Source organism: Globicephala melas, chromosome 3 (genome assembly GCF_963455315.2).
Source record: "Globicephala melas chromosome 3, mGloMel1.2, whole genome shotgun sequence".
NCBI lineage: Eukaryota > Metazoa > Chordata > Mammalia > Artiodactyla > Delphinidae > Globicephala > Globicephala melas.
The window spans coordinates 133,705,095-133,732,915 of NC_083316.1; the positions used below are offsets into that span (position 1 = coordinate 133,705,095).

Consider the following 27,821-nt stretch of genomic DNA (forward strand, 5'->3'; position numbering starts at 1 on the left):
CTCGGTTGTATAACACAGGTCGTGATTTCTCCCAACCTCCCATTGGTTCCTCACCACCCACCGCTGAGTTTTAAACTAATTTTTTTTCCAGTTTTTTCTTATAACTGCACCCACTAGGCTGCTATTTCAGTGTCAATCAGCTATTGCCACAATAATGTCACATGACAAATCACTACAAAGCTCAAGGGTTTACAACCACAGCAAGTTTTAAGTCTCACCCTTGCAGATTTGCAGGGCAGTAGATCTAAGGAACAGCTGATATTGTCAGCATGGCTGGGTGACTCTGCTTCAGGCTGAGGGTCAGTGAAGCTCAGCTCTGAGATGTCAGTGGCTTCTGGTCTGTTCTGTGTGTAGACACTTCAGGATCCAGGTTGACATTTCAACAGCTTTCTGGAGGAAGCTCTCCTCCTGGCAGATCTCTGGAGTGTAAGAACCTAGTCAGAATTCACAATCACATCTATGGCCTCTGCCTGTATCATGTCAGCTCATGTTCCATGGACCTCAGCAAGTCACATGTCCAGGCCCAGCATCAGTAAGATGAGCAGGCAGACAGCATCCAGGCCAGTTTCCCTCACAGGGCTCTTCTCAACATGTAATTATACGTTTGCTTATTAATTTCCTTTTTGTGTGCTAAATTATTGCCCACATCCAACTGCTCTTACACTCATTTCCTAGCATAATGACTGGCACATACTAGGCCCTTACATATTAGAGTGAGAGAGCAAAGAAGGGATAAGTGATTTCAAGAGATTTCTTGTTCTGAGGCAGATAGGCTTCTAATAGTCCATCCCATAACTGTGTCAATCATGTCTAAATTTCATCTAATTTCACCTAAGCCTGTTTTACTTATCTTTTTTGAACTATGAAAGGGCTTATCAGGTTCACACGTCATGAAATGACTTATGGATGGCAACATATAAGAAATATTTCTTTACTCTCTTCCTTGTGTCCCCGAGTTACCCATCTCAACCTCTGTCTTGTCTCATCCTCAATATCGTGCTAGGTCCTTGCCCTGCAAATTTATTGCCCAGAGTCCCCTTCCTTTGACATATGACGGTATTCAGAATGATTCTTCTTCTTTCCTGTCTGGAGCTCACTGGTACCTACGGTGGTACCAAAGTATAATGATTTGGGGGATCTTTGTTTTTCTTGTACTTATGACAAGCATCAGCCACAAATCATCTTCTGGTTTGATTTGGGATCTGTTGGGATAGTTTTTTCTTGTTAAAGGAGGAATCCTTTCTTGAGGTGGCGCTTTGGATGCCAGGGATACTATACTGTTAGCTTTTAAGCAGTAGGAAGGACTTGCAAGAACTTTGTTTAAATCAAGCATACCCATCATAGTGTTGCATATAATATCAAGAAATAGGAAACAACTTAATGTCTATCAGTCTGAAATCAGTTAAACATATTATGATCTATCTATCTATCTGTCCATCCATACACACACACACACACACACACACACACACACACACACAATGGAATCACAATGTCTAACATTGACAGACTGGCTAATATGTTCCAGGCACTGAATGATGACTCATTATGTGGCTTATTTAACATTATCTTCTTAGACACCTTTTAAGGTAAATACTCTTATTATCAGTTCTTTTTTATAGATGAGAAGCTGAGGATTAGAAAATTTGAGTGACTTCTTTTTTTGGAGTCATTTTCAATATCTACTGATTATTGGGTTAATTCATTCCATAGATAGAGTAACTGTTGTGCCCATATGTCTTAAATAAATGGCCTTCAAGGTCCAGCAGGGACCCTCCGTCCTCATACAAAGTTGGTGAGTAATTCAGTTTTAGTTGAGGACAAGTACACCCCTGTTTCATGACCCTTATGAGAATTTAATAAACATATTCCATAAAGTTAATAGAATATCACCTCATGTAAAAATAGGCCCCCAGCAAGGGAATGCCAGGTGCCATTCATACCACCTCCTTGATTTTCCTGGACATGAGCTTGTGCCACAGTATACAGTGCTTGTGGGAAGAAATGGGAGCTCAGGGTTGGCCTTTCCAGTTGAGCACTTTGGGCTGTGGTGGTTTCTAGGGCATGAAGTGTAGGGTAGGGATGTTTACCTTTGAATTATAAAGAGCAATATTGGGGACCCCTAACCTTTCATCTGGTTTCAGCTGCTTTTGAAGGATTAAAGAAAATTTCACCACATCCCTAGAATCCCATGCAATAAATCCATGGGGCAGGCAGGAGTAAAGGTAAAGAGAAGGAGAGGGTCTCCCCAGAGGTGTACCGGAATCAGTAAGGTAATGGCTCTTCTTAAAGAGCTACCAGTGAACCGAACGCTGATCAGGACTGTTGCATAGACAGAGAGGAAGGAAACCATGTTGGAAGGCAGAAGAAAAGGACACGACAGAGGAGGGAGATGAATTGAGAAGGGGCAGCATTCTGTAGGAAAGGCTCGAATGGCACCAGCCCTGCCCTCCGGGTGGCCTGCTTGTGTCTGGAATGCTGTCTGCGCCACCCCCAGCTTGGCCCTGCTGACTTCTGCTCCTTCAGGTCTTCGCTCAAACAGGAGCACATCCGTGACTCTCGCTCTATGTGCTCATGGCTCCCTATCCTTGCCCCTGAAAGTACAACACGTCAAACATTATTAACAAGGAAGTGTTTACGGACTTTCCCCTCTTCCCAGCTTGCCAAAGGAAATCATGCTTGGCCAGTCCAATATCTCCCCTTTCCCCAGCTCTGCTAAAGGAGAAAGATTTTCTTGCTGGAAGAAAGACTTAATGCAATGAGAGAAAGAAAATAATGCATTGAGAGACATGGGGAAAGTGAGGAGGTAAAAAGAAAAATCATGCAAACTCAGAATAGGCTTTTGTCAGATGGATTGAGAACAATAGCGTCTGAGTAAGGTGAGGAGTAGGGAAAAGGATGGTAGAAGAAAGAGAATTTTAGTAGGTATTGCTGTGGACTTTACATTTAGGTTCTTTTTACTGGCCTTTAAGGGATTTGAACAAGGAATCCATTTCTTTTTAATTAAAGGTGGGTGTTGAAGTAGGCTTGAATGTGTGCCGAGATAGAGCCACATGCTTGCTCAGATATATTAGGGTTACAGCAGCATTTATCACAGTATGAAATGATGTTCCTGTGATTCTTCGATTCATATCAAAGAATCCTCCTTAGGTAGTAATGGGGGAAGGAAATGGGTCTATTTAACATACAGCCAAACCCCAGCCCTTAGCACAGTGCTTGACACAGAGAAGGTCCGTGGTAAGAATATATTGAATAGGCAAATGTGTGAGAGAAGGCATAGCTATTGGTTCTAATTCATTTCTCCTTGCTCTCCCTCATTTTATGGCCGTGACTTTCCTGGCAGAATCCCACCCAGATCTATGTTATTGAATGAATCAACTTCGTGGGACTCCCTCCTTTCTGTTGACTCTTTTGTGGAGTACTGGATTCTCCTTATAGCATAATTCCCTGTGCAAGATATTTCCTGCAGAAGGTCAGCTCTCAGGCCTGTGGTTCATTCCAGGGCTCGGAACGTTCCTTCTTAATATAGAATGTGGAAATTCTACAATCAGTGGGAAAAAAGTATGCCAAGTAGATAAAAATCAGTCCCACTGTAGCATAACTCTCCAGAGAGAAGAGAGAAAACTGCTTGATGCTTGAGTTAAAAAAAAAAGTAGCAAAATATTTCCAGTTCCGGAAACTGAATTTCATTCCTAATGTAAATATAGAAGCCTCTGGAGAAGAGGATCATACTTGGAAGAGGGAAGGAAAGCAAAGGGAACAGTAGGAAGGGATTTCACCGTCAAGCTCTGTAGCTCAATAGCAGGGAAACAGCCCAAATAGAGAAATCGACCATTTCTTTAATAGCGGTTGCCTCAGTCAGAAAACTGAGTTTTATCTTGACTTTTTCCTCTCCTTCAATCCCCACATTGCATCAGTCACCAAATCCTAGTGGTTCTATCCACTAAATATTTTTTTATTGGGATGTACTTGACGTTTACCATGGCATAAGTTTAAGGTATACACCATGTTAATTGCAATATGATTGCCACCATAGCACTAGCTAACACCTCCATCTCATCACATAATTATTTCATTTTGTGATGAGAACATTTAAGACCTAGTCTCTTAGCAACTTTGAAGTATACAATACAGTATTGTTGACTATAATCACGATACTAAATATGTCTAATCCCATCTATTCTCCTTCTTTCCATTCTTATGGTCCAAGCTATGCATTTTTGCCTTGCCCATGGTAATGGCCTCCTAATTTTTCTCTTTCCCCTCTGCCTCTCTCCAATTCATTCTCTAGGTAGCTACAAGGATACTTGTAAAATATGTGTTCGATCCCTTGTTTACAGTGTTTAAGACTCCCCACTACTCATCATTGCAGCAAACATCTATTGTAATATGGATAATAAGAGAATAGAGATGAAGAAGAAGAGAAAGACACAGACACCTCTTTAGAGAGGACTTGCTATAAAACGGAGCAGAAGGATGATGGGCAGACTGAGAGCAAAGTGAGGTCAAGGAGTTTTTTCTTTTTCCCTAAGATGAGATAATATGTGTGGACTGATTAGATAGCAATATTGAGGAAGAAGAAATGGAGATGTTGGAGGGAGAGGATGATAATTCAGGAGCAACGTTCTTGAGAACGTGAGTGATTTGGAGCCTGCTAGGACAGGCATGGCCATGAGCATGGTGTGCCAGAAAGAGTTTACTTCTCTGGACGTCTATTTAAAAATGAACTTTTTGACGAGGGCGTTTTGGCAGGGCAAAAGGAGATTTTTCAAAAAAGTGATCTGTATATTTAACATTGACATGGCTACTGTAGGATATAGAGTTTTCTCACAATTATATATTCCATTTCCCCAGATTACTATTCCTTTTGATTAATTTAATGTTGATTTTCTCCTGCAGCCAGCTCCAGAGGCATTGAGCATGGCCTTCTATGCCCTGCTTTCCCTTACCTGCCTGGAGAGCGTCTATTTGCACCCCTCAGGCAGGCCCTTCTTTACAGCCTTCCTTGACCTAGTTCTAGGACTTAGCAGTAGGACCCTCAAGTCAAGCTGGGTAAACATCTCCTTTAGTAACTTGTCTTTTGGCCAGAAGTCCCAAACTGACATTCTTAGAGGCTCGTGCACTTTCTTTTTTTGCCCAATGCAGTGTTTTGAAAGCACCATTTTTGGATTAGATGACAACATTTAAAAAATGAGAATTTCACAGCAAAAAAAAAAAAAAATTCAATAATATATCTGGCATTCTTGAAAAATGAAAGATGGGCGTCACTGGGGCCACATTCCCATGTGGGAACAAGTGCCTGGAGCAAGCGAGGTGTTCCTTGTCTGTTCTTACCCCAGCTCACCCACTTCATGGTTTACCAGCATGGTCCCTGTGGACAAATACGGTGCATTGAGTTTATGAGCTATGCTTGAGGCCCTACAGGCTGGACCTATGACTGGTTTGTCTAGTGCATCCTAGCATCTAGCGCAGTGCCAAGCACATAGTAGGTCCTCAGTATGTGTTCTGAATTGAACTTCCCAAGCTCCACGGTGCCATCCTGCACATTTGCATACTCTACAGACACAGTCTTCCTGTTCCTGAGTGGGCCATATGCACGCCCAGAGCCCAGCTCCTTACATCTGCCCTCATTCCCTCTGCTTAAGGTGCCCACCCCACCTGCTTACCTCATCCTTCACATATCATCTTAGGTGTCACTTTCTCTGGAAACCTTCCCCAACCTGCAGGTTAAATCAGATCCCACTGTAATATACTTTCAGAGCATTCTAGACTTCTTCTTCATTGCCATCATCGGTTTGTTAGTTTAGACTTGTACAGTGGCTTAATGTCTCCTTGCCTCGCTCAACTGTAAGATCCGTGAGGGGAGGATCGGTGTTGCAGTGCTTGTTATAGAATCCACCAGGCCTCACCTGCTGCCAGATGTACAATAAACCCTCAAGGTCTACATGAATGAATGGATGCTTCCAGGAAATAGGCCTTAAGGAAAGTAGAAACCAGTATGTAGACGTGTGGATGTGTTTTATTCTGTGGAGCATTATGACATGACTGTTTTGCCCTAAACATTCTAAACTGCTTTGAGTATAGATTTCTCTTGTCTGAGATTATGAGTGTCCTGAGGGCAGGGGCCTCTTGTTCATTCTTTTTTTGATCTTCTGCATCTAATACGGAGACCTGCACCTGATACAGAATTCCAAAAATGTATATTTTATGACCAAACTAATCAACATAGATTTCTTTTAAAGAAGAAGATAGTAGCTTCTCTTCTTATTAACTTATTCATTACCGTCTTTCATTACCTCAGATTGGGCTCTATCCAGAGCAAAAGTGTATCAGCAATGCACACTTACAAATGATCGTGATGGTGGTTGTAGGACGACCTATTAGCTCTGGTCATCAAGTTTCTGTTGGTCCATGGCCTATTTGCTGAGTTTTCAAGGCATTTTACAAGCATCATTAACCTTATTCTGTCCAGTAATTGCAAAAGTAGGGAAAGCATTGAATGTGCAATTGGAAAGCCTTATGATGATGATGGAACTTAAAGTGAAATCGTTTTACAGGAGCAGGGACCTATTGGGTGTTTGTAGAATGTTTAACTCCAGATAATTTTTTTTTTTTTTTTTTTGCGGTACACGGGCCTCTCACTGCTGTGGCCTCTCCCGTTGCGGAGCACAGGCTCTGGACGCGCAGGCTCGGCGGCCATGGCTCACGGGCCCAGCCGCTCCGCAGCATGTGGGATCTTCCTGGACTGGGGCACAAACCCGTGTCCCCTGCGTCGGCAGGCGGACTCCCAACCACTGTGCCACCAGGGAAGCCCGACACCCCACCAGGGAAGCCCGACACCAGATAAATTTGGTTTTATCCAACAGGAAAAGTGTCATATCCACATGGGATTTAGAACTATAGATCATAGAAGTTTCTGTGTTCACACATGCCTCCTCATCAATGAGCCAGGGCACATAATTAATTGACCAGAAGTCTCGCTGGGATTAATTAGCAGATGTATGTGAAGAGCTTGGTTCAGACTTGCAGCACGGAGGATGGCTTTCCAGAGTGGCCAGATCCTGGAATCATAATTCAGTCACCTCCGGGGGATCTCATTGCTGGCCTAGTGTAATCCTTGGGGCTCTTGGCCTCTCCTTGGGCCAGTATGGGCACTGCGCGTCCAGCTGCTGCCAGCAGAGGGCAGCAGTACGCTGTGTGTGTTCAATTTGCATCCCAGATTAGCAAATCCCCAAGGATTGACAAAGAGGGAAAGTGGGTGTCCCCAGACTACTCTTGCTGCTTTTCTCTGGGTGTCAGCACTGTCCTGAGTAATTGCAAACACAGACCTTTTACATTATGTTGGACTCGGACTCATCTGAAATAGAGAAATGAATACACAACTAGGAGCTGCCATCACAGACAGGAAGTAACTTTAATTAAATATTGTGAAAGTTGAAAAGTTTTTACAGCTTGAATGTTTGCAAAAAAAAAAAATTATAACAATCTCTACAGTAGTTAGGTTCTCTAACAATTGAACTGTACAGTGTGTGTCTATTCCAAAAGTTTGATAAGAAGGTGAAAGGTTAGATTTAGAGATGACTTCATTAAGCTGCATCCTAGTACAATGTGAGGCCAGGGCATGTTCTGCAATCCAGTCATCCAGAAGCTGTATTCCACCACCCCCCCACCCCCCACCCCCCGCCCCCAACTGAAATCTTAATTGAATTCGCTATTTCATTTTCTTCTTAAAGCCATATTCTGTATTTAGGGTAACATCTTTTACTTGTAAAAAGTTCTGTGTAGAAGAGAGAGGGTCAGAGGGCCAGAACGTCTTTTCATCTAATCAGTATCAATAGAGGCAACAAAACACAAATTATACACATTTTAAAGGCTCTTTGGACTTTCAAGAAAACTTCTAACCACTACACATGGCTGACAGTGGGTGGCGTTTGTTGTCAAGGTCTGAGCCCGACACCTCACAGGCTGACCCGGGTCCTTCACAAACAGTTAAGGGGCTCACCAGACAAAATATGGCTTTAAATTGTACACATCTTCAGGCCAGCGCTTAGCACACGAATTCAGACAACCTTTCTGAGTACCGAGAAGCAACGCGTCCACTTTGCTTACATTTTCCAGTTTTATTATTATTATTAATCATTATTATTATTTCTCACCAAGAAAAATCAGCTTTGCTCCCCTCCCTTCCCTCCCGCAACACCCCTCCCCCACCCTCCCCAACCCATAAAAATCGCACTCTGACAGTCTAGTGAAAACCATTGCAAAATCCATATGGGGGCATGCACAGTTGCAGCATTGTTGTAAATTTCTTGCTCTACTAGAAAAAGTTACATTGTCTTAAGGTAACAAAACAGTTCTTTTGTGCTTTTCGATTTCTTTGTTTTTTTTTTTTTCTTTTTTTTCTTTTTCTTTTTTCTTAGAATGTTAGTGATGACTGACAGTTCTGGTGCACAGTTACAATGTACAAGTGAAATGAATATGATTTGCATTGTTAAGGCATCCAATCTGCTGGTTTATATTTATGTGAAAGACAGAGGAAATATACAAGCAGACTTAGGAAAGAAAGTATGTTCATTGATTTCTATGAAGTTTCTCCCCGGAATTTAATGCACAAAATGCGTCACTCCAAAGGAAGAGGTTCCATGCATATTAATAGAGTAAAACAGCATTAGGGTTTTTTTTCTGTAAGCTTCCAAAGCAAAGGATACATTTTTTTTAATCTACAGAACTAAATGCTACAAGAATAATATGCTACTATTTTTTGCCATATATTGGAAAAAACTTCTTAACTTACAAATAATACAAAAATAGACAATGGCTTTTGGGTGAAAATTAAAAAAATGAAGCATGGTTTAAAACAATACTAAAAATAACTATAAATGAAATGTTTAAAAATCACATTGAAATAGCTAATATAACTATAGGTGGCCAAACAAATACGCACTTTTCACATAGCAAACATACACAATAAAATAAACTGGGAGTTGGAGGAAAAGGAGGAAGGGGAAAGCAATGTACAAATTCCAAAGATAAATACATTATTTATACGGATATCTTACAAAATCCCCTTTAAAACAAAAAGCCTTTTAATTAACTTTGCAAGTATGTGCAAGCTAAAGGTAGTGAGCTTTTTTTTCTTTGCAAAATATGCAGTAAAATCTTTTTTTGTGATATTGAAAAACTGTCTTAAGACATTAAAATGTATAAATAGAACAACAACTTTGGCAAAAAATCACAAAAAATCTACAGTATTTATAACTACATACAAAACACAACAGCAAAGAAAAAAATATCAGGCAAATGCATCCTCAGAGCTTTGCTGCATCTTTGCTATTAATTCCTATTTTTAAGAACACTTCCCAGATAATGAGAGCAAAAATTCCCATCAAACAGAAAACCATGTTTTGGAGATCTCAACCTTCTTCTCCTTTCTCCCAGTTTCCTTTTATTCTTAATTCCAAAGCACTTAACCTGTCGTTTCAATCTACTATGTTACAAATGGTAAGGGTCGACTGATAGAGGCGCTATCTCGGATGGGAAATCTGAAATACCTGCCATGTTGCTTTTGTCAGCTTTTGAAGGATTGGTATGAAGTCAGCATTTAGGATGAGTAAACTTTAACCGTGTAAAGGGCGGAGTGTAAGTGGGATTTGGGGTTGATAACTGGAGGGCATAATGTGGAATTCTGTGCCTGACCCTGTTCCATGAAGTCTCAGAGGAGATTCTCACACAGCACGTGTGCCACCAAGCTCTCGAGAGGCCATCGGCTTCCGAAGAAGTTGACATAAGCAAGAGAGAGAGAGTGCTGTCAGGTTTAAATATGCAGTTTTAAGATCTGTCTAGAGGCACTGGATTTTTGAGTAGAAGGGGAAAATGTGATCACTTACATCACTTTTTAACTTTCCAGGCTGCATTTATTTACACAGTTACTTAAGACAACAATACAAAAGAGAGAAATAAGCTTGCACTGCTAAGGGGTGGCATGTTAAGTTAGATATTGGAAATGCACTGTCCGAGTAACTACCACTTGATATGCTTTAAGGCGCAAAAGCCGACCCTTAGTTTTCTAAAAAAATCTAACTGGCATTCCTATTCTGTCCCATACAAGCTTTTTTTTTTTTCTTTTTTTCTTTTTAAACTTTTTTGTAAATATCACCATTTCATTCTCCTTTTACACAGCTTTAAAAACATCATAAATTAAAACATGGAGTCTCATTTATAGTGTCCCTTGTATACAGCTTTATGGTTTATAAAAGACAAATGATTGCCGAGTTAAGCTTTAAAAAAAAAAGAGAGAGAGAAAGAAAAAGAGGATTTGCTTTTATCAACACAGAATAAATATATCCCCCCAAGGACTTGGGAGGTACAACTGTAACCAACACCCTGCATTAGCAGATCCCTTCCAATTTCAGTATTTGCAAGGTCGGTGATATTGTTTGTTTAAAAATCTGCAGTTATTGTGATTCCTCTTAAAAAGGCCTGAGTTAAAAGTTCCACTCTGGGACTTGTATCAGATTACTTTCTGTAGCAGAATCCAACCTCTTCATTAATAAAATTCTTCAAGGCAATTCTTTCACATGGGAGGAACAATCATGCCAGATATCGCTGTGAAAAGAGAAGACAAGAGTAAATGGTTTTGCATCCAAACTTCTCACTGAAAGAGGGGGGAAAAAAAAAAAGATGGAAAAAAACACCCACACGCCACTATGTTGGTTGAATATTAGCCACACATGTGCTTTCTCATCTTCCCTGGAAGGAGTTTTTCTTATAAAATATACATGTACTTTATTAAGAATGATAGTATGTCAGCATGTGTATGTGTCTTTAACAGAAAAGAAGATCCTAAGCGTCCCTCCCAATCTGATTTCAATTTTAAAACATAACTGGAAAGTCACATAGTTTGCATGCTGCTGGGAAAGTTGCAGCCCAACGCTTGCAAAATAGTGAGAATTTTCAGTTTGTCACTCTTTTCTTTCCCCTCCCCTTCGCTTCCAAAATATACGATAAAAAACTGGTCCATTGTAACAGCCAGTAGTTTCTGCCACAACCCGTGGCTCTGCCTGTGCTCTGTGTGAGCATGAGGACGGAGGCTCAGAGCAGTGATCTGAGTGACTCCATTTAGGTCCTCAGGCCTGGGAGAAGGGGATACTGGCTCCAGAAGGCATTGTTCACTGGAGGATGCGGACGCAGAATGTCTTCTGTGCCACTGCTTCACTCAGGGTTTCTGGAATGGTCTGACCATGTCCCTAGAAAACTGTAGCCTAGGGAAGCTAAAGAGAGATCCTAGGCAAAGGGAAGGCTGTATGGGATAATCAAAACTCTTGCAAAGCCGTGTTAGGAACCCACACACAGCTGTATTTAGAAAAGCATGGAATCTGACAGCGTTCCACCCCTGGCTTTTCTGCCTGCTGGGTATGCCCCCCCCCCCCAAGCTAGTTGCTTGTCTCCTTGCACCTCTCTGCCTCCTCAGCTAGAAATGCAGCGTATCGGTATTTGCAAGGGCCGTGATATTGTTAGGGTTGTTGGAGATTTAAATGAAACAACCAGTGCGAAGTGCTTAGCCCGGATCAGCTCCTAGTTAATAGAGGTGGGCTGCTGTTATTTTTAACTTCTGCCGCTAAATTAGCTGTGTGACCGGTGCGAACTGCTTAATTTCTCCGGGCTTGTGTTTCCTCATATGAACTAGGTACCATCCGATATGGAACACTTCACAGGATGGGTATGAGGAATAAAGGGATGAGTGCAGCGTTCCGGATGGCAACTTTGAAGTATGTGGAGATGAGAGCGATGCTTACATTAGAAGCAAGAGGCAGCCATCTTTGGCTCCCAATGATGGCTTAACATCCTGTCAGGCAGAGAGAGGAAGTCATTGCTTTCTTTTTGTTGGCAATTCTAAATTTAAATGAATGTCCTTGTCAGTGGTGACTGCATCTAGGAAGTGACCCTGTAAACTTCCCAACTCTCACGTCTGCGAGAATGTGCCTTTGTTGGTAAGCGAGCCCCAACTACCACAAATCCTGCAGTAGACGTCGGAAGGCCAGGTGAGGCTGTGAGCCCTGTGCGCCCCACGTTCCTCTGCTTCCCCTACCCCAGCCCTGGCATTTTCAATTCAATTTTTTTAAAAAAAGTATTTTGCCAAACACTTTTTCCGTTAATTTTTAAACCCATCTGTATTCACAAGGAAATTTAATCCACATGTTTCTGATTCATTTACACGTAAATCATCCACATGTTGTTTTGCAAGAGCCGTTTCGCAGTCCAAAAGCTCCTGGAGTCTTTTTTGTAAGCCATCATAAGCCATTTTTCTTAGAAACAGGAAGTGTCACTTGCCAAATGCAGACCAACTTAAACCCCCAAAGGTTTGGGATCCACTGGAGATGCAGTCCCCTTAAGATTCAAGTGAGCCCTGGATTTGACTGAAATGGGGAGCTGGGTCTTTCAATCCAAGCCTTGAGAATTCAAGATGCTGTAGGATCTTTTCCTCCAGGCTGGAGGTGCGTCCAGGCACCTTTACTAAAGGCGGGGCTTTCCGTGGGAGTTCTAACCCTCTGGCAAAATAAGCGTGTCTCCTTATGCCTTCCGCCAAAATCTACTGTGTGTGCCTGGCATGAAAGGGCAGTCTCCTGCAGCATACATCAGGCAGCGTCAATATGATACAAAGCAAAGTAGAAAACTGACCAACTTCCTGCTATTACCGTCAGTGGACCCAGCCAGAATGTTTCAGCTGGGCCCTAAAAACATCTGGATTTTTTTTTTTTTAATTCTAGATGACCAGAATTTTTTTAAAAAAGAGCTACTCAGTGTTCTGCTACCTGAATAGTATGTTAGATCAATTAGATAAAACTTCTATTAGGGCCACATTAAAAGCTATAAAGCAAAGCTAAGTGATGTGCTGCGAGTCCACAGATAACTGCTTCTTAGTCTGGAACACAGGAGTCAAAACCTCCAGCACCTTGAGAGCCCAGGCTGGGATCATGAGTGAGCAAGGTCCCCTCAGCGTGGACTGAGGTCTGTAGGGTGGGTGGCACTCTAAACGCTGCCCTGGTGCTGCCGTGCAGGAATGCCTGCTCACAGCCACCCAGCTTTCCAATTACTTCTAGAGAAGGTGGGCAGGTGGATTTTTTAAAAGATAAAATAGCCCAGTCTATCTATATGTGTTAGCAAAAAGTTAAAATTAAAACCAAATGAACAACTGTACATATCTGGGGGTATCTAGGGCTGGCTGTGGTCTGCCCGCAGTTTCCTACCTTTGCTTCGTTGGCCTTCAGATTCCTCTGGGGGTCTAACAAAAGCCAGGGAACCTCTCTCCAGAAGAAGCCCCAGAGGTACTTACACCCAGAGTTTTGCACATAATATCAGGGGGTTACAGCTCCCTAAATCTCATCGGTCACTTCCTAAAGTCCAGACGCAGAACCCTCACTGATGAGTAGATTTTGGGAAAGGAGCTCCCTTTGTGGCCTCTGAATTTAGGCACCTCTAAAGTGGCCGTTTAATAAAGAAACCTCATTGCACGACTACAGGGAAGCTCCCGGAATGTTAGAAGCTGTTTTTCTTGTATCCGTGCTGTAATCCCCAAGATTACTTACGTGGGTGAGAGGGATGGGTGTTTCAGGCTTAGAATGTTCCAGAAATGCCACTGGCACACGCACTTGGCCCAGTAGGGCCCGTGAAGATTTCCATGAGGACACGACAGTCTCAGTAACATGTGCCAAAGACATCACAAGACGGAGGAGGCTCTGCCATTCCCCTGGCTGCTGGGTGAGCACGTGCCCTGACCAAAGCGCAGAAAACTACTGGCTTGAGAGGCAGTGCATTTTTCAGTGTGATAAGAACAAAGACAAAACGGAAAGTTTTGCCGAGCTGGGAGAGTTTGGAGCGAGAGGGTGGAATGTGGTCTTCCTTGAACCACCATATGTGTAAGAAAGAATGAGGAGCTAATCAGGAACAGAATGGGGGGGAGAGCTTGCACAAACTGAACATGTGCGTGGAGCGAAAGACAATTCCAGGAGATTTGCTACCAGGCTGCAGATAGTTGGGTGAGGCCAGCCAGCCTGCGCTTCAGGGAGGTGGGGAAAGAAAGCGGCACAGTGTGTGGACAATTTTTGTAAAATCACGCTGGCCTTTTTGTTTTTAATTCTTCGCTGCGGAGACTGTCTGGGACATGGTTGGGGTTTCAACTCCCCACATTGGGGACAGGTCCAATGGCATGGTGACAGCATTCTTGGGGCTGCCTGTCTCTTGATGAGTGAAGTCCTCTGAGGCCTGAAATTGCGGAGAATCCATGCTGTAGGGGCACATCTTTAGGAGAAGGGAAAGGATGTCTCCAGGACAATAGCTGAGCTTACGAAGTGACTCAGGTCTCTGGGCTCTGAAAACAGACACACTTGGGGACTCTAAGATCAGGATTGATCAGTGACATTATCTACATAAGAATGGAAGGAGATTTCTCTGTGTTTTTGTCTTTAAATTCAAAATATGTCTGAATTTCCCAAGTGTTCCATGGGATGTTCACTGGTGTTAACATTCGGAAAAGTGTTCTGTGGGCAAAGAGGTGCAGAGAACAGAATGGGAGACTCTTTTTTTCTTTAACCGCAGGGTGTCTCAGAGCCTTTAGTTAAACATACGTGCATTGTGACTCGAAGACAGTGATGCAGTAAACACCAACTTCTAGGTTTGTTTGACCATAACATTTTCTTTTTCTTTTTTTTTTAACAGAACATCTATGGGACCCCAGAAGTACTGAGATAGAGTTGCTTTGTCCTAAAAAATTTCTCAGACGAATCGTAAATCGTCAAAGGTTTTAGCTACCTGGGAGAGAAAACCAGTTGGAATCACAGTAGAAACTGTGAATTTTAAAGTATCAGTAAAGAATGGAACTTCTGACTCCCAGGTAAGGACTTCCTGTTCAAGCTTCTCCCTGCTTCTTGGTGCCTGTGCTGCAGAAGGGTGCACAGCCCCCTACACATGACTCTGGCTCAGGTTATCCTTGATCCTTCTGCCTGAAATGCTCCTCCCCCATCTCCCTGGACCCAAATCCTACTTGACCTTCACCCAAGGTCCAGTTCAAAGGCACCCTTCTCCACTAGGCTGCTCTGAACTCTCCCTAATCTTTCCCTCCTCTGAACTTCCACAGCTGGGCATCCAGCCTCTCCCAGACAGATCTGCTTTCTTTCCCCTGGTGTCATGTTTCCCCTAACACAGGAAAGGTCAGCATTTTAAGGTCAGCATTTGCTGGTCCACATGGTCCTAGCCCAGTGGCTTGACTACGACCATTTCATTTAGCACAGGGCTGATACAGTAGTCAGTCAGCCTGGGATTTAACCCCAAGCTCCCCCTATGTGCTAGCTGCGTAACTCTGGATGAGCCAGCTTGGCTTTGTCTCAGTTTCTGCATCTGTACAATGGGGACAATAGACAGCCTATATCTAAGACTGGTTGGGAGGAACACATGAGACAGTGAAAAAGCCAGGCTGGGAAGAAGCCCTCCCTCCCACATTAGTGGCTGTGACCATTGTCATCACCATCACGTGAGACCACAGTGCGTATCTGTTGGGGAATAAACGTGAGTGCTGTCACCAGAGGAGGCTGAGAAAGGGCCTGGTAGCGAAAAGGGCCTCTAAGGAGTTGGCTTGAAAAAAAAAAAGAACGATGGACAATTAAGAGTGATAGCTGGAGGTAAAAAGACCTTTAAAACACTTAAAACAACCTAAATGTGTCACCTCTAATCTTGTTTATGTGGTCAGTTTGCTTAACCAACTCTTCCTTCGTCACCTGCCCTGTCTTAATGATCACAATTCTGAACGAGGTGGGTCCAAATGAAGCAGGTGTTACTGTAACAATGCAAAGGAGGAGGGCTGCCACACTTCAGAGATCCTCACCCTCAATTCTACAACCCACCTGTGTCCTTTCTTTTCTTTTTTTTTAATAGAAGTGGAATTTAGACAGCTGAAGATGAAATAATTCTTTAGTTATGGGTCTAGCAGCCTCCAGTCAGAATGTCACTTTTCTCAGGGGAGACTCCAAGGCAAGAGCTCCCTGAAAACAGTGCTGCATCTCACCCGTGTCCGCAGGGACAGCGTGCAGAGGACAGACGTGTGATCCCAGGTGTGTGGGCCCTGCCTGGTGGGTGGATGGTGAAGAGTGGAGTGGGCAGGAGGGAGGACAGCTTCCAAGGTGGTATCAGTTAACGTGACTTTAATTTCTCGACTCATTCCCCCTCTGCTGCCACCTCCCCCAAACTAGGGACGTTTGGTACATGACAGTACTGGAAACACAAAAACCACCAGAAAGCATCCCCAGGACGCGTGCTCAACTAGAAGGAAAGGGCAGCGTCATCCGCAATAGCAAATCCAGCACAAAGCGTGTCCCTGAGTCACACCCTAAACCCTCCCAGCTGTGAGCTGTGCATTAGAAACGAGATGGAGACTCAGCCGCTGATGAGAAGCGGGGAGCAGTCTCTGTACTTTTGGAATCTGTGCAGACATGGGTTAGAGATGCCCTGGGGGTGACAGATGCACAGACTTTCTATGTGTCCCTGTCTTGATGCCATTTCATCATTACTTAAGTGTACACACCCACACCCCCCCCACACACACACCACCAGATGTTCCCTAGATCCAGGAGGTTCTAAAACTCAAGCTGAGTCCCTACTTTCAGTCCCTTCCTGCTCCCTCCTTGGCCCACATGGCATGAAAAGACACTCGGCCTCACAGAACAGCTGCCCACTTGAGTCACCGGTGGCCAGTGATACAGCTGTGACCCTGCAAGGGCCGTGGGCCTTTTCTCCTCAAGCGCCAGCCCTCCACGGCGGATTACAAACCCCGTTATACCTTCTTCCTGACGTCAAGTCTGTTTAACAAGCATTGTGATTGGCAGTTCAAGAATGGTAGATTTCTGCTTTCCATGGGTTTTATCCTTACTTAAACCCGTTATAAGTTATGTTCGCTTAAGCGCTATAGCCTCAGTTTGCCAGCTGGAGGTGTACTGTGCGTGCCAAAGCATTATTTTTAGCGGAAAAAGAGATTGCGTGAATGGGTGGCTCCCCTTTGTGGGGTGGGCATTTCCTATCACAAGGAACGTTGCCTGAAATGTCGTTCCACAGTCCGATTATCTTCCTTTTCCCTCTAAGAAGATGGCTTTGCAGTGTATGTATATTTCAGGGAGGGGGCAGGGGCACTGACCTTGGCTGTGCTGGGCAGACTGGCCAGCAGGTCTCCGAGGAGTGCCTTGCTGAGCCCTTATGGAGTCAGAAAAGGAAGCAGGAGCTCAGGCTCAGGAGTCACACAGATGGGGTTCAGTTTGGGCTCCACCATTACTAGATATGTGACCTTGCGCAAACGGGGCCTTGATTTCCTCATCTATATAACGGGAGTAGTACCAACCTCATAGGGTCTTCAAGAGAATGGATGTAAGTTTACATCAGTGTAAAGTGTCCTGTACAGAGTACGTGTATAGAAGTATAAATAGGTAGAGATGTAAGAAACAGGGCTGCCCCCCTGACCCCTCTCGACCTCCATGACTCACCTCCACCAGTGAAGATGGGCAAGCCGGCTGTGAAGGAAGGCTCCGCGGGGCACTGGGTAGGCTAAGGGTTGGGGCATAGACCCTGAGGGTTTATATTCATCCCCACTGTTTCTGGCTATGCCTATGGGCAGGTGTTTTCTCTCCTTATGCCTCAGTTTTATCCTCTGTACAGTGGAGATCATAATTGTCCTCATGTTTCATCAGGAAGTTGTGAGGATTAAATAGGATAAGGCGGGCTCAGTGCTGAGCACTGGTCAGCGCTCAAGGAATGGCAGCTGATGATTTTATTGATCTTACTTCCCTGCCAGCTGCCTTACGAATCCTGGATACATCCCGTTTACCCGCTCTGAGCAGTAAAGTGCCTGGAAGCTGGAGGGAGGAGATGAACTCTCGAGCCTGAGTTTGAAGCCAGCCTCTGCCACCCACCCCTGTCGGAAGTCAAGCCACTCCATAACCTCGCTGACCTTTCGCTTTCTCATCTCTAAGGTAGGGGCTCTGAGTGCTGCTCACACGATCCCACTGTGGGGAAGGAGGGAGGTCATGCGGGTCAACGCCACAACTCAGTGCCAGTAAGAAAAGTGTAAGAAATGGTGGGACCCGTCTTAAAAGGTTGGGTTTCTTCTCAATGAATAGAAAGGTCACCTCAAATTTGGTTACTCTGTTATTTTCCATATTCCATGAGGGGGAGGAAATCGAACAGTTTTGATATGAACCAGAGTCCTCTAGTAGCACTTCAGGGTTTCTGGTTCCCAGTAGTAAGTCTTGGGTCTTTGGTCTAACATGCTGTAACCTCAGGGCTCTGTCTTGGCCAACTCACCCCCTCCCCATTATCAGCCCCACCAAATGTGCATGCTGACACAGGCAACAGGAAGGGAACCTACTTCAGGAGAAGGCCAGTCCCGGGAGAGACCCTGCAGTGGAGAACTTGCTAGAGTCCACAAAAGACTGATCTGATTATGGCGACCACAGGGAATGAGAGAGGAAAGAGAAACGATGGCATTAGTAAGTGGAAACAGTATTCTCAAGCAAATCCCAGGCCTGAGCAGAATTGCTGGAGTTGGAAAGAGAACTGCTCAGGCAACTCCAGCAGAGGAGGGATGCCGGGGACGGGGGGGCGGCGGGGGAGGGGGGCGCGTCAGGGACCAGGGCCGACGAGGGCGAACACAAAGGAACAGAATAGATGAGGGTGGACAGAAGCAGGCAGGCCCCAGGCCGATCCCCTCGCAACAGTGGCGCATCTGCTTCAGGCCCTGGGAAGGTGAGTCAGGGCGTCTGGTTGGCCCGGGTGGGGCCTGGGGCTTACCTTGCAGGCTGTTCCCGTTGGTGCTGGTGCAGGTGGGAGGTGGGGAGGTCTGGGGTCTGACCACAGGCGCAAAAGCACTCTTCTGTTTCACGGCTGAGACCATGTTGGCTGGTGAGAAGGAGAAGATGCCGGAGGAGCTGCTGCAGTTGGAGGGGAGGCTTGTGGAGGAGGCCATGGTGGGGCTGGATGGCACGACTAAGGGGCAATGGGAAAAGAGAAATCAGTGCCTCTCCTGGTGTCCTGACACAAGGCATCTCAGCTCCGACCCTGACACCCATCCTTCTCAGGCCGCCCTTCCAGAAGGAGCCTTCCCTGAACTCTGAGGGTCTTGTCTGCTCTCATCATTTGGTACTCAGCATGTGTTTCCTTTTGTTGTAGGCCGACTATGTACCAGGCAGCGTGCGAGAGCACCCCAAGCCAGGAAACAAGAGCGCTCTTATAAGGGGTAGAGTACCACATGATAGCCTCAAAGGTGAGTATGGCCAACTCTGGGGAGGCAGGGAAGGGAGACCAAAGAAGGCTTCACGGAGGAGGTGTCAAGGGAAGCATTGCAGGTAGGGCCTAAACTAAGGTTCTAGCAAAGGGTCTGGGGATACAAGAGACAGGAGGAAGCCAACCTGAGAGAGTGTGGTCACCAGTGGAAGGAGAGGTGTGAGGAAGAAGAGTGAGTTGAAGGCAACACCAGGATTCCAGCTTAAGGCACTGGCAGATGGTGGTGTGTGTGTGTCGCCTGTCTCCCCATGGAGCTACAGCTTCCTGAAGGATATGACTGTATCTTCATGCTCCACAAGACAGACAGAGGTAGGTCGGAAGCCAGGCGGGTAAACAGTCTGCCACGTGCAACATGTGTGAATAACGCAGGACTACAAGTCAAAGTTTCAAATTCTCTCTATCCCCCGCGGAGCTGTACAGAGATGAGTGTGAACTAATAAGCAGCAGGATCGGAGCCTTATGTAAATACTCACAGTCTGGGAGTGGTGGGGACGTGAATTAGCAATGATAGGAGACCTTCGGCAGTTCAGAGAGAGAGAAAACCTAGCTGCTTGGGGATACGAAAGAGTTTGGGCGATGCACGTTCTCCACCAACCACAGTCCTCTCTGCCCGGCCTTTCATTCATCTTTTGATAGTTGCTAATAATCTCAGGTCACTTTAGGAGACAGATTTTGAGCACATGAAAGCCCTCTACACTCAGGACTGGTGCCAGCACACACTCACCTTCCATTTCCTCCGTCTCCTGGGAAAAAGTATGAATCCTGCCTGATGATTTTCAGGCACTTAGTTCAAATTCTAGGCACTTCCTCCTCCACTGTATTATTTTTCACATTATGTCATAAACCTTATATATTGCTTTATCACCTGCAAGAATCTTCACATCTTTTTCATCTATGTCATTGGCCAAGCAAGCTTAAATTGGGACCTATTACATCCTTTTGACACCTGAGCAAACCCAGCGAGCTGAGACTCAGAAAATAGTCCAGTGACTTGCCCCAGGGCCATAGCTGGAAGGTGAGGCCAGGAACCAAACCCAAATGCAGTGCTCTTTCTACTGGGCTACACTGCTAAGCAAACAGATTGCCATCGGACAGGCGCCTTCCCATGAGCACACCAGAGTCCAAATTGCCAGTTAGGTGGCCTCCGCCTCGGCCTACTGGCTTTGGAAAGTTAGGGAAGTGGTTATCAAATCGGTCACAGGCAGCAATTGGCATCGGGGTGGTGGGGGGTAGGGGAAATGACCCCTCGTAATCAGCCCTCAGCACTACACAATCCAGACGCACTGGATGCTTTATGGAGCAGAACCCAGAGCCGCCATCATCAGAATTTTCACAAACAAACATTTTCTAAACTGTACTTTTTCTTTTAATGAGACCAGCATTTTTATACATCTCTGAGGATTTGTAAATGTGAAAATACGCTCAATAATAACACCCATTTAAATTGCACAACTCCGGCACTGGAGGTTTGATTTTTTAAATATTCGTAGACTTGAAATCCTGCTGGTTCACTGAGGAAGGCAATTAATCTCCTTGGCAAATGCGATCATTGTGTGTATTTAGAGGTGGGGAGTTTGGGGAGGGGGCGTTAACAGAGGAAGGGGTGAAATATAGTCAGGCAGCTCCATTTGTTATAACATGATTAGATATCAGCCACTATACCAGAAAGTGTGTTCACCAGTGGAATGTCTTATTTTATTTTTTATTCTGTTTGGAATTTTTCAACATGAGTGGTTTATGAATAATTAAATATTATGGAGACAAAAAGTCAAATCAGCTGGGCTTTGTGTTTATTGTTTTATTTGCATTTATGCAGATAAAACTGTCCCATCTGAGAGCCTGTTTGAGAATTTAATACTATATTTGTGAGCACTGAGGAAATCAATTAATGGACATTAAATGTTCGCAGTTTCGTGGTCTGATGGATGCAATCTCAGGCTCAGGTCGCTGGGTGTCTGCAAGGGCTTGGGAAGACACAGCAATCCAAGCCCCTCAACTGAATTGCTGCCACGCAGCGATTAGGTTATTGATTTGATTTAATTAAGAACGCCACCTTTTAATTTTCAGGTCATGATTGAAACCTCTTCTGATTGAGTAGAAGGGAGAACACTGAAATGATAGATATGTGAGAAACAATTTTTTGATGAATCAAAATCTAATGTGAAACGGACCCCAAACACTGATGCTCAAGCAGACAGACGTAATCTATGCAGATTATTAGGGGGGATTTTAAATGTTCAACAAGCTGCTGATTCCAAGCAGATCAAGTAGAAATAAAGAAATATAGAGATTTAGCAAAAATGTGCAGAAACACAGGACACCCTGAGCCTACAGATTCACCAAGAAAGTAAATGGCCCTAAGTACTACTTTCAGAAATAACTTCTCACAAAGGCCAAGAATGATCTTTCCTTTTTCAACAGCCTAGCACACTCCACATTTCCACTATCATCAGAGAAAGCATCCTTTTCCGTATTTTTAGCTGAGACTCTCATTTTAAAAACATGACCATTCTTTCATTTAACAAACAACACAGCAGCTATCATCCCACAAAATTCTAAGAGTTTACATATTTTATACACCGGAAGAGCCACCCACATTGTCCAAGATGAACCTGGTATTCTATGTAAAGATCCTCAAAGGGCGACAAAGAGATTGCGCAAACACAGCCTATGACATTTTATATGTAAAGGTGCCAGTTCCCTGAGGTTCTTTAGATGCAATCTAAACAGTGCACAAAAAAATCCTTTAAGCTAAGCTTCTGTAAGACAGGGACGAGACACCAAAGAACAATTTCTTGTGTGTGTGTAATTTTTTTCCATCATGCCAAATTTTTGGAAAAAAATAAAGTGTGTTTTTTGATTTGTTCAGTTTTCGTTTTTTCTTTGTACATATCGAACACAAAGGGGAAAAACTTTCCAAGCACTAAAAAAAGAGATTTCAAGTTTGGATAGTTGTTAGTATGCTATACTACCAGCACCGCTCAATATCATCATTCTGTCCTTATGATTAGTACCTAGATTTGTTGAATGCGTCTCCTATGGGCCAGGCCTCAGGACGAGCTCATTACGTGCCTTATTTTATCCAAGTCTCACAACAACTGTATGGGAGCGGGTACTGGTTCCTTCCCCATGTTACAGATAAAGAAAACTGAGGTTTAGAGGGGAGATGAACCTGCCCGCAGCCACCAGTCAGCAACTGGTAGAAGAAAGAGTCAAACCCAACTCCATCTGACTGGAAGCTTGGGTTCCTGCAATGACATCACGCTGCTGTTTGGGTTGCAGCCGAGTTCTGTGAGGGAGATGGGGAGGACGGTGAGCAAGGAGGGCAGAGATTCGGGGACAGTGCTGGCTTTGGTCCCATCACCTGGGCCTGCACCTGGCGGGGCAGGGGCCCTCAGACTGGGGACCGGGGAGACCTGCACAGTGGGCCACACAGCACGACGCCCAGTTCTTAGAGCAAAAGTGTGCAGAAACACAGGACACACATCTCTACTTACTGGCATAGGGCGAGTTGGCAGCTGAGCCATTGAGGAAGGTCGGGGAGCCGCCCAAATTGGACATGGCGGCAGTGCCGTATCCATTCATGCTCGTGGTGACCGAGTTATAGTTGGTCTGCTGAGGGGTGGTGCTCGGCACGTACCCATGTGGTGATACGCTGCTTGAGTTGCGGGTGAAACCTGAGGGGCGGGGGCAAAACCAAGGATGAGGTTGGGTGGGTGGCGGATGGGTGGCGGGTCTGAGAAGCTTGGGGAAAGGAAGGTCTCTGTTTCTTGCCCCATCGCTGCATCCTGAAGGGAAGGGGCCAGGTGGTTCATGGCTGGATTGGTGGTGCTAGCTCCATGATTAAAATGGGAAGCGAGCAAAAGACACATTTCTCAGGAGATCATAGATACTTAGCGGGCCTGTGAGAAGTGGCAATGCAGGACCTATCAATCACTTATCATTTGGGAACAGAAATAAATCCCAATCTAAGAGACATAATACCCTGGAGGTAACCGGTTCCTACTCCCTGGGCAAGGATGATGTGCTTTGGCCCCTCCAGAACTTTAGTTCCACCCCTCCTTGTGATCTGTCATTCATGGTTTACAGTGAAAAGTCAAATGGTGAGGTAACTAAATGCATGCATTCTTTCTAGCACCTCCACCAAATTACCAGACATGATGGCTAGAACCAAAATTCTACAGTAATATCTGATACACACAGACTAGGAATCTCCCCTTTTGGGGAGAAAAAAAAAAGCCTTTTTAAAAATAAACACTGTTTTGTGCCAAATAAATGGGGGTGGGGTAGCTTGAGGTTGGGAAGGGGCAGGGAAATGGGGAGGGGAAGAGTGGGGCTCCTGACCCTGATTGGTAGCCTGCGACGCCTCGGAGACATTCACAGCCAGTTGTCCACTGAAGGAATTCACGCCCATCATTCCCGCGTGGACCGAGGTGTTAGTGAGGGCCGGGAGCTGGCTGTGGTTGCGGGGGACACTGTACAGGGCCTCTGCGATGTCAGCTGCTCTCTTCAGAATAATCTCCTGAAAAGTAACAGGAACATCCCCCTTAGCTGCCCAGTCAGATTCCCAGGCGTACCACGTTCCAAGTGTTTACTACAGGCCGTGCTTAGGGCTTTCCATGGTTAACGGCACTAACTTCTGCAACCCTCTCAACCAACCTGGGTGTTCAGTCTCATCATCATCACGCCCATACCACGGATGGGGCAACTGAGGCTGAGAGAGGCCAAGACCTCACTTCAGGACACTTACCTATTTAAGGAGAGAGCTGGGCTGCATAACCCTGTTCGTCTGACTCTGAAAGCCTATTAACTCAGCCAGTCCCCTCTATACTACCTCGCAGTACAGGACAGCAACCTGGGCCTTTCCTTCCCCACAGGTAACACAGAGAACTCTGGGGTCACACACACACACACACACACACACACAGACACACCCTGCAACTCATCTCCCCAGATGAAGTTAAGGGCAAGTTTACATGATGACCTGTGTCCCTGAGTATTAATGGGACTGTGTCCCTTGGACACTGATTCAAATGACACAAGCAAGGAAGGAGGATTTCTCAGACTCAGTTTCCTGAGCAAGTTGAGTCAGATACATGGAGTTGCTCTATGAAATAGAAGCAGACAATATTCAGGCCTCATTATACTTTTTAGGAGAAGAAATTAAATCCCCCTTTTCCTCCTAAATTTTCTTGAAAACCTGAGAGGAATAAAACCAAGCACCGGTAACTCTCTTCTTCAGTGATGAACTACATTCCCACAGAAGAGTCCTTTTAAATAAAGTACCTTTTCTCGTAAGAAAAAATTATTCCCTAGAAAAGGCGTTAAAAGATTTACAAAAGAAGAGAGAAGACGCGAATGGCCTTGCAACCCGTTAGGTCCGAATGACTTATACACTGAACTCGTGCAAGAACTTTTGTATTTTTCATACTTTTTCATTCTAATAAGGACTCCAGGCACTTCAGTTGAATGTGGAAGGTTCGAAACCCACTATGCTCACCTGGTTGTTGTGTGGCATCCCATACAGCGCTTCCACCAGATCTGCAGCCCTTTTGAGTATCACTTCCTGTCAAGGAGAAAAACAGATACAATCCTCTGAGTGAAGGCAGGATGTCATTATCTTTTCACATGATCACGTACCACTTTCCTCTGGCCATCCTTTGCCAACGCACTGCTTTAAAAGAACCCCCGAATGGCATTAAATCACCAATGTATCCCTATTCACGTACACACTTAATCAAGTCAAAAGGTGAGCATCATTGGTACTGCAAGATAAAATACATCACTCAATAGTGCGCCATAAGCACGATAAAGCACTCATATGTTTATTGCTGAATACAATTGCGAGGTCATTTACTAGATTACTATGATGGATGTCAGTTGGTGCATGTTATGAATCCCTGAGATGTGTTTATTTTGCACTTAACTGCTTATTCCAGGAACCATGACCTTATCAGACAGGTCATTTTCAAGAGATGTCCAATCAATCTTCAGCAACTAGAAGCATGTAGCATTCAACTTCTTTTGTTTATCTCCCTTGCACGGCAGAGTCATGATATAAGGGAGCGATGTAGTAAACCCATCTACTGGGGCAATGCACTGTTTTGTCAGGGGTTCTCACAAAAGAATTCTCCCTGCCCCTGGAAGCTCCCTCTGCACCAGTTTTCATGACCGGCAGAGTCTGTTTCTCTTCTAGCAATTCTTTGCTATTTCAGTATTGTTTGTCATTTTCCCCATTTGCTCATTCATTCTCCTTCTAGATACATGCTCCACTGTTCACTCCAGGTGAAGAAAAAATGTCTCCTTTTCATTTAGGTGGGCTTCCATATTTAGCTAGCATGCTTGTTTCTAATAATATAGGGCGCTCTACAAAAATGTGTGTGGTGGTAATTTTTTTTCATTCTAACCACAAGAAATCGTTCCCTCTTCATTCAGCCCTAATTTTCTGCAGATTCGTTTATACTGGAATGTGAAAAGGAAAGTTAAGCTTGATACAAATAAAATGGAGGTTTATCAGAGGAGCAAACATGAAGGCGTGGTGTGGTTATCAGAAGTGATTTGCAAGAAGATATGTTTATAATTTTTTTGCTGTGGGTAAAGTTTCAAAAAGAAGTTTAACTTTAAACATTTTACACAATAGAGTTCTGCATGGAGAAGCAGTGCTGTTCAATTTTCACATACTGCAGACGCTGATCAGAAAATAGGGATATAATTGCATTCATTTTGCTGTCACCATAGCCTCTTCAAAAATTCTTGAACAACTCTTGAAATGACACGCTTTTAGATACATATTAGCATTTTTCGATTTTAAATTCTCTATAAAATAGTTGTCATACTGCAGTAACTACTTGTGACATATATAATGTCCTAAATTCAAAAATGAGATAGAGGGGTTTTCAGTTCTCAATAAACATTTATGCTTGCCTTAAGCTGCTAGACCCCATTTATAAAACAGTTCTGTTATTTTTCATATAAGGAGTGAAAATCATTATATAATCAATGGGGTTTGAATCAATACATCTGAAATAATTTCTTTATTTTTTTTAATGCAAGCTACAAGATAATCTACCACTGTTTGTTTGCAGTGCTGTCTGACAACAGCAGTTAATAATTTACTATGGTATGGGCACAGTAAACCCTATCCCCAGATCCAATCAGCTTGTGCTGCCTTCACTAAAACCTCACGGCTTTATCTGGCTCTTAGGAAAGATGAAAACAAAACAGGATCAGGTTAGTTTATTTACCAAAATTTGACTTCTCTGGGTCTATATTCATTTATTTCTTCAAATAAATATTTATGCCAGTGTTTGGGCTTGGCAGAGAAGGTATTTTTCTTTTCATTTCAGGGAAAAAAAAAATACAAGTCTCTGTCAAAAGCAAGATAAGGTGCAGTCAGAAACTGCACTTGCAAACTTCAATCTTGGAACAGTATCACTGAGGATTTAGAGCAGTGCTTCTTCTTTTAATTAATTTCACAGAACCAGGGATGAGGGAAGGTAAACTCCACAATAAACTCCAAGATCTTTGAAGTTTTTGTGCCTGAAAAATTCCAACTATCAGTGTAGGCTGTATATTTTAAACCGATATATTTTTGGTGATAACATTTTTCAATAACATAATCTACAGTGTTCCTTTTTCTCCTTATTCAGTACCCAGAGCTCTCATCACCATTCAATCCTCTGAAAATGAAGCTTGTGCATCTCACTTCCTAGAGTTGCCGCCTCCTTCAATACAAAGAGCCGGGACGTGCTTTCTACTAGGCACGTTGCCACTGTAGGTGGGTCAGCAGCCAGCATTGCTTCAGACCAGCAGTCTTGAGGACAGTGCGTGAATCTGATGTTGTGTCCTGGAAGTGACTCCCTTAAATGATATCTCGCCTATTTTAAAATGTCCTTCATCGTGGTATCAACTATGGGGTTTAAGGGAGGGTCCACTTTTGGCTCAGCTTTGCCAATGTGATTCAGCTTCCATTAGTTATTTCTGCAAATGGGAAGGAGAAAGGAAATTTCTGGGTCCTCTGTGAGTTAGTGCAGCGGACCTGCAAGGTGCTTGGATTTCGGTGACCAGAAAATTGCTCTCACCTCCATGTCATTATGCTCCCAGTGAACTAGCCCCCAAGCGTGTTTGTGTTGGGGATCTAATATATTGCCTTTCAATCAGAGCTGAGAGCCACTGAACACACAGACAGAACATGAGGAGCAGGTCAGGAAAGCAATAAAGATTTTACAGAGCTGTCCAAGGTGCTAAATTTACTCAATAATGGTTTTGGCACCATAGTGTTAACCTCTCATTTACTACCAGTTTGAGGGACTAAATTGAAGTAGCTGACTTCATTTACCTTGAAATGTATATTTTATGACATTATGTAAGTAGATTGAAAGGACACTGCAGTTTTAACAATTTAAAGGCTAAAGCATGTTTAAGATGAAACTTGAATATTTATTGTATATTGCACTTAAAGTATATAGAATGTTAAAATGTATTGATTAAATTTGTAAAAGGCA

At 44.1% G+C, this 27,821-nt stretch overlaps 1 protein-coding gene and 1 long non-coding RNA gene across 7 annotated transcripts in view; one reads left to right on the top strand and one right to left on the bottom strand.

Annotated features, from left to right (window-relative positions):
* Positions 1 to 8,225: 8,225 nt before the first annotated feature.
* EBF1 (EBF transcription factor 1) overlaps positions 8,226 to 27,821 on the bottom strand; it is a 390,876-nt gene continuing 371,280 nt past the window's right edge. For 3 of the 6 annotated variants that reach the window (XM_060296554.1, XM_060296552.1, XM_060296551.1), the window contains exons 12-17: positions 24,818 to 24,883; positions 23,662 to 23,839; positions 22,815 to 22,994; positions 18,826 to 19,020; positions 18,404 to 18,472; positions 8,226 to 10,605 (exon numbers count right to left, since the gene is read on the bottom strand). In XM_060296554.1, coding sequence (XP_060152537.1) covers positions 18,405 to 18,472; positions 18,826 to 19,020; positions 22,815 to 22,994; positions 23,662 to 23,839; positions 24,818 to 24,883 — 687 coding nt within the window. In that variant the 3' untranslated portion in view covers positions 8,226 to 10,605; position 18,404. The remainder of the gene's footprint in view (positions 10,606 to 18,403; positions 18,473 to 18,825; positions 19,021 to 22,814; positions 22,995 to 23,661; positions 23,840 to 24,817; positions 24,884 to 27,821) is intronic. The other 3 variants (XM_030834265.2, XM_030834263.2, XM_030834262.2) reach the window with 1 other exon arrangement.
* On the top strand, positions 17,833 to 27,194 carry LOC115840834 (uncharacterized). The gene is made up of 3 exons (XR_004034592.2): positions 17,833 to 18,008; positions 19,204 to 19,297; positions 26,967 to 27,194. It is a non-coding gene; the product is annotated as an uncharacterized lncRNA (long non-coding RNA).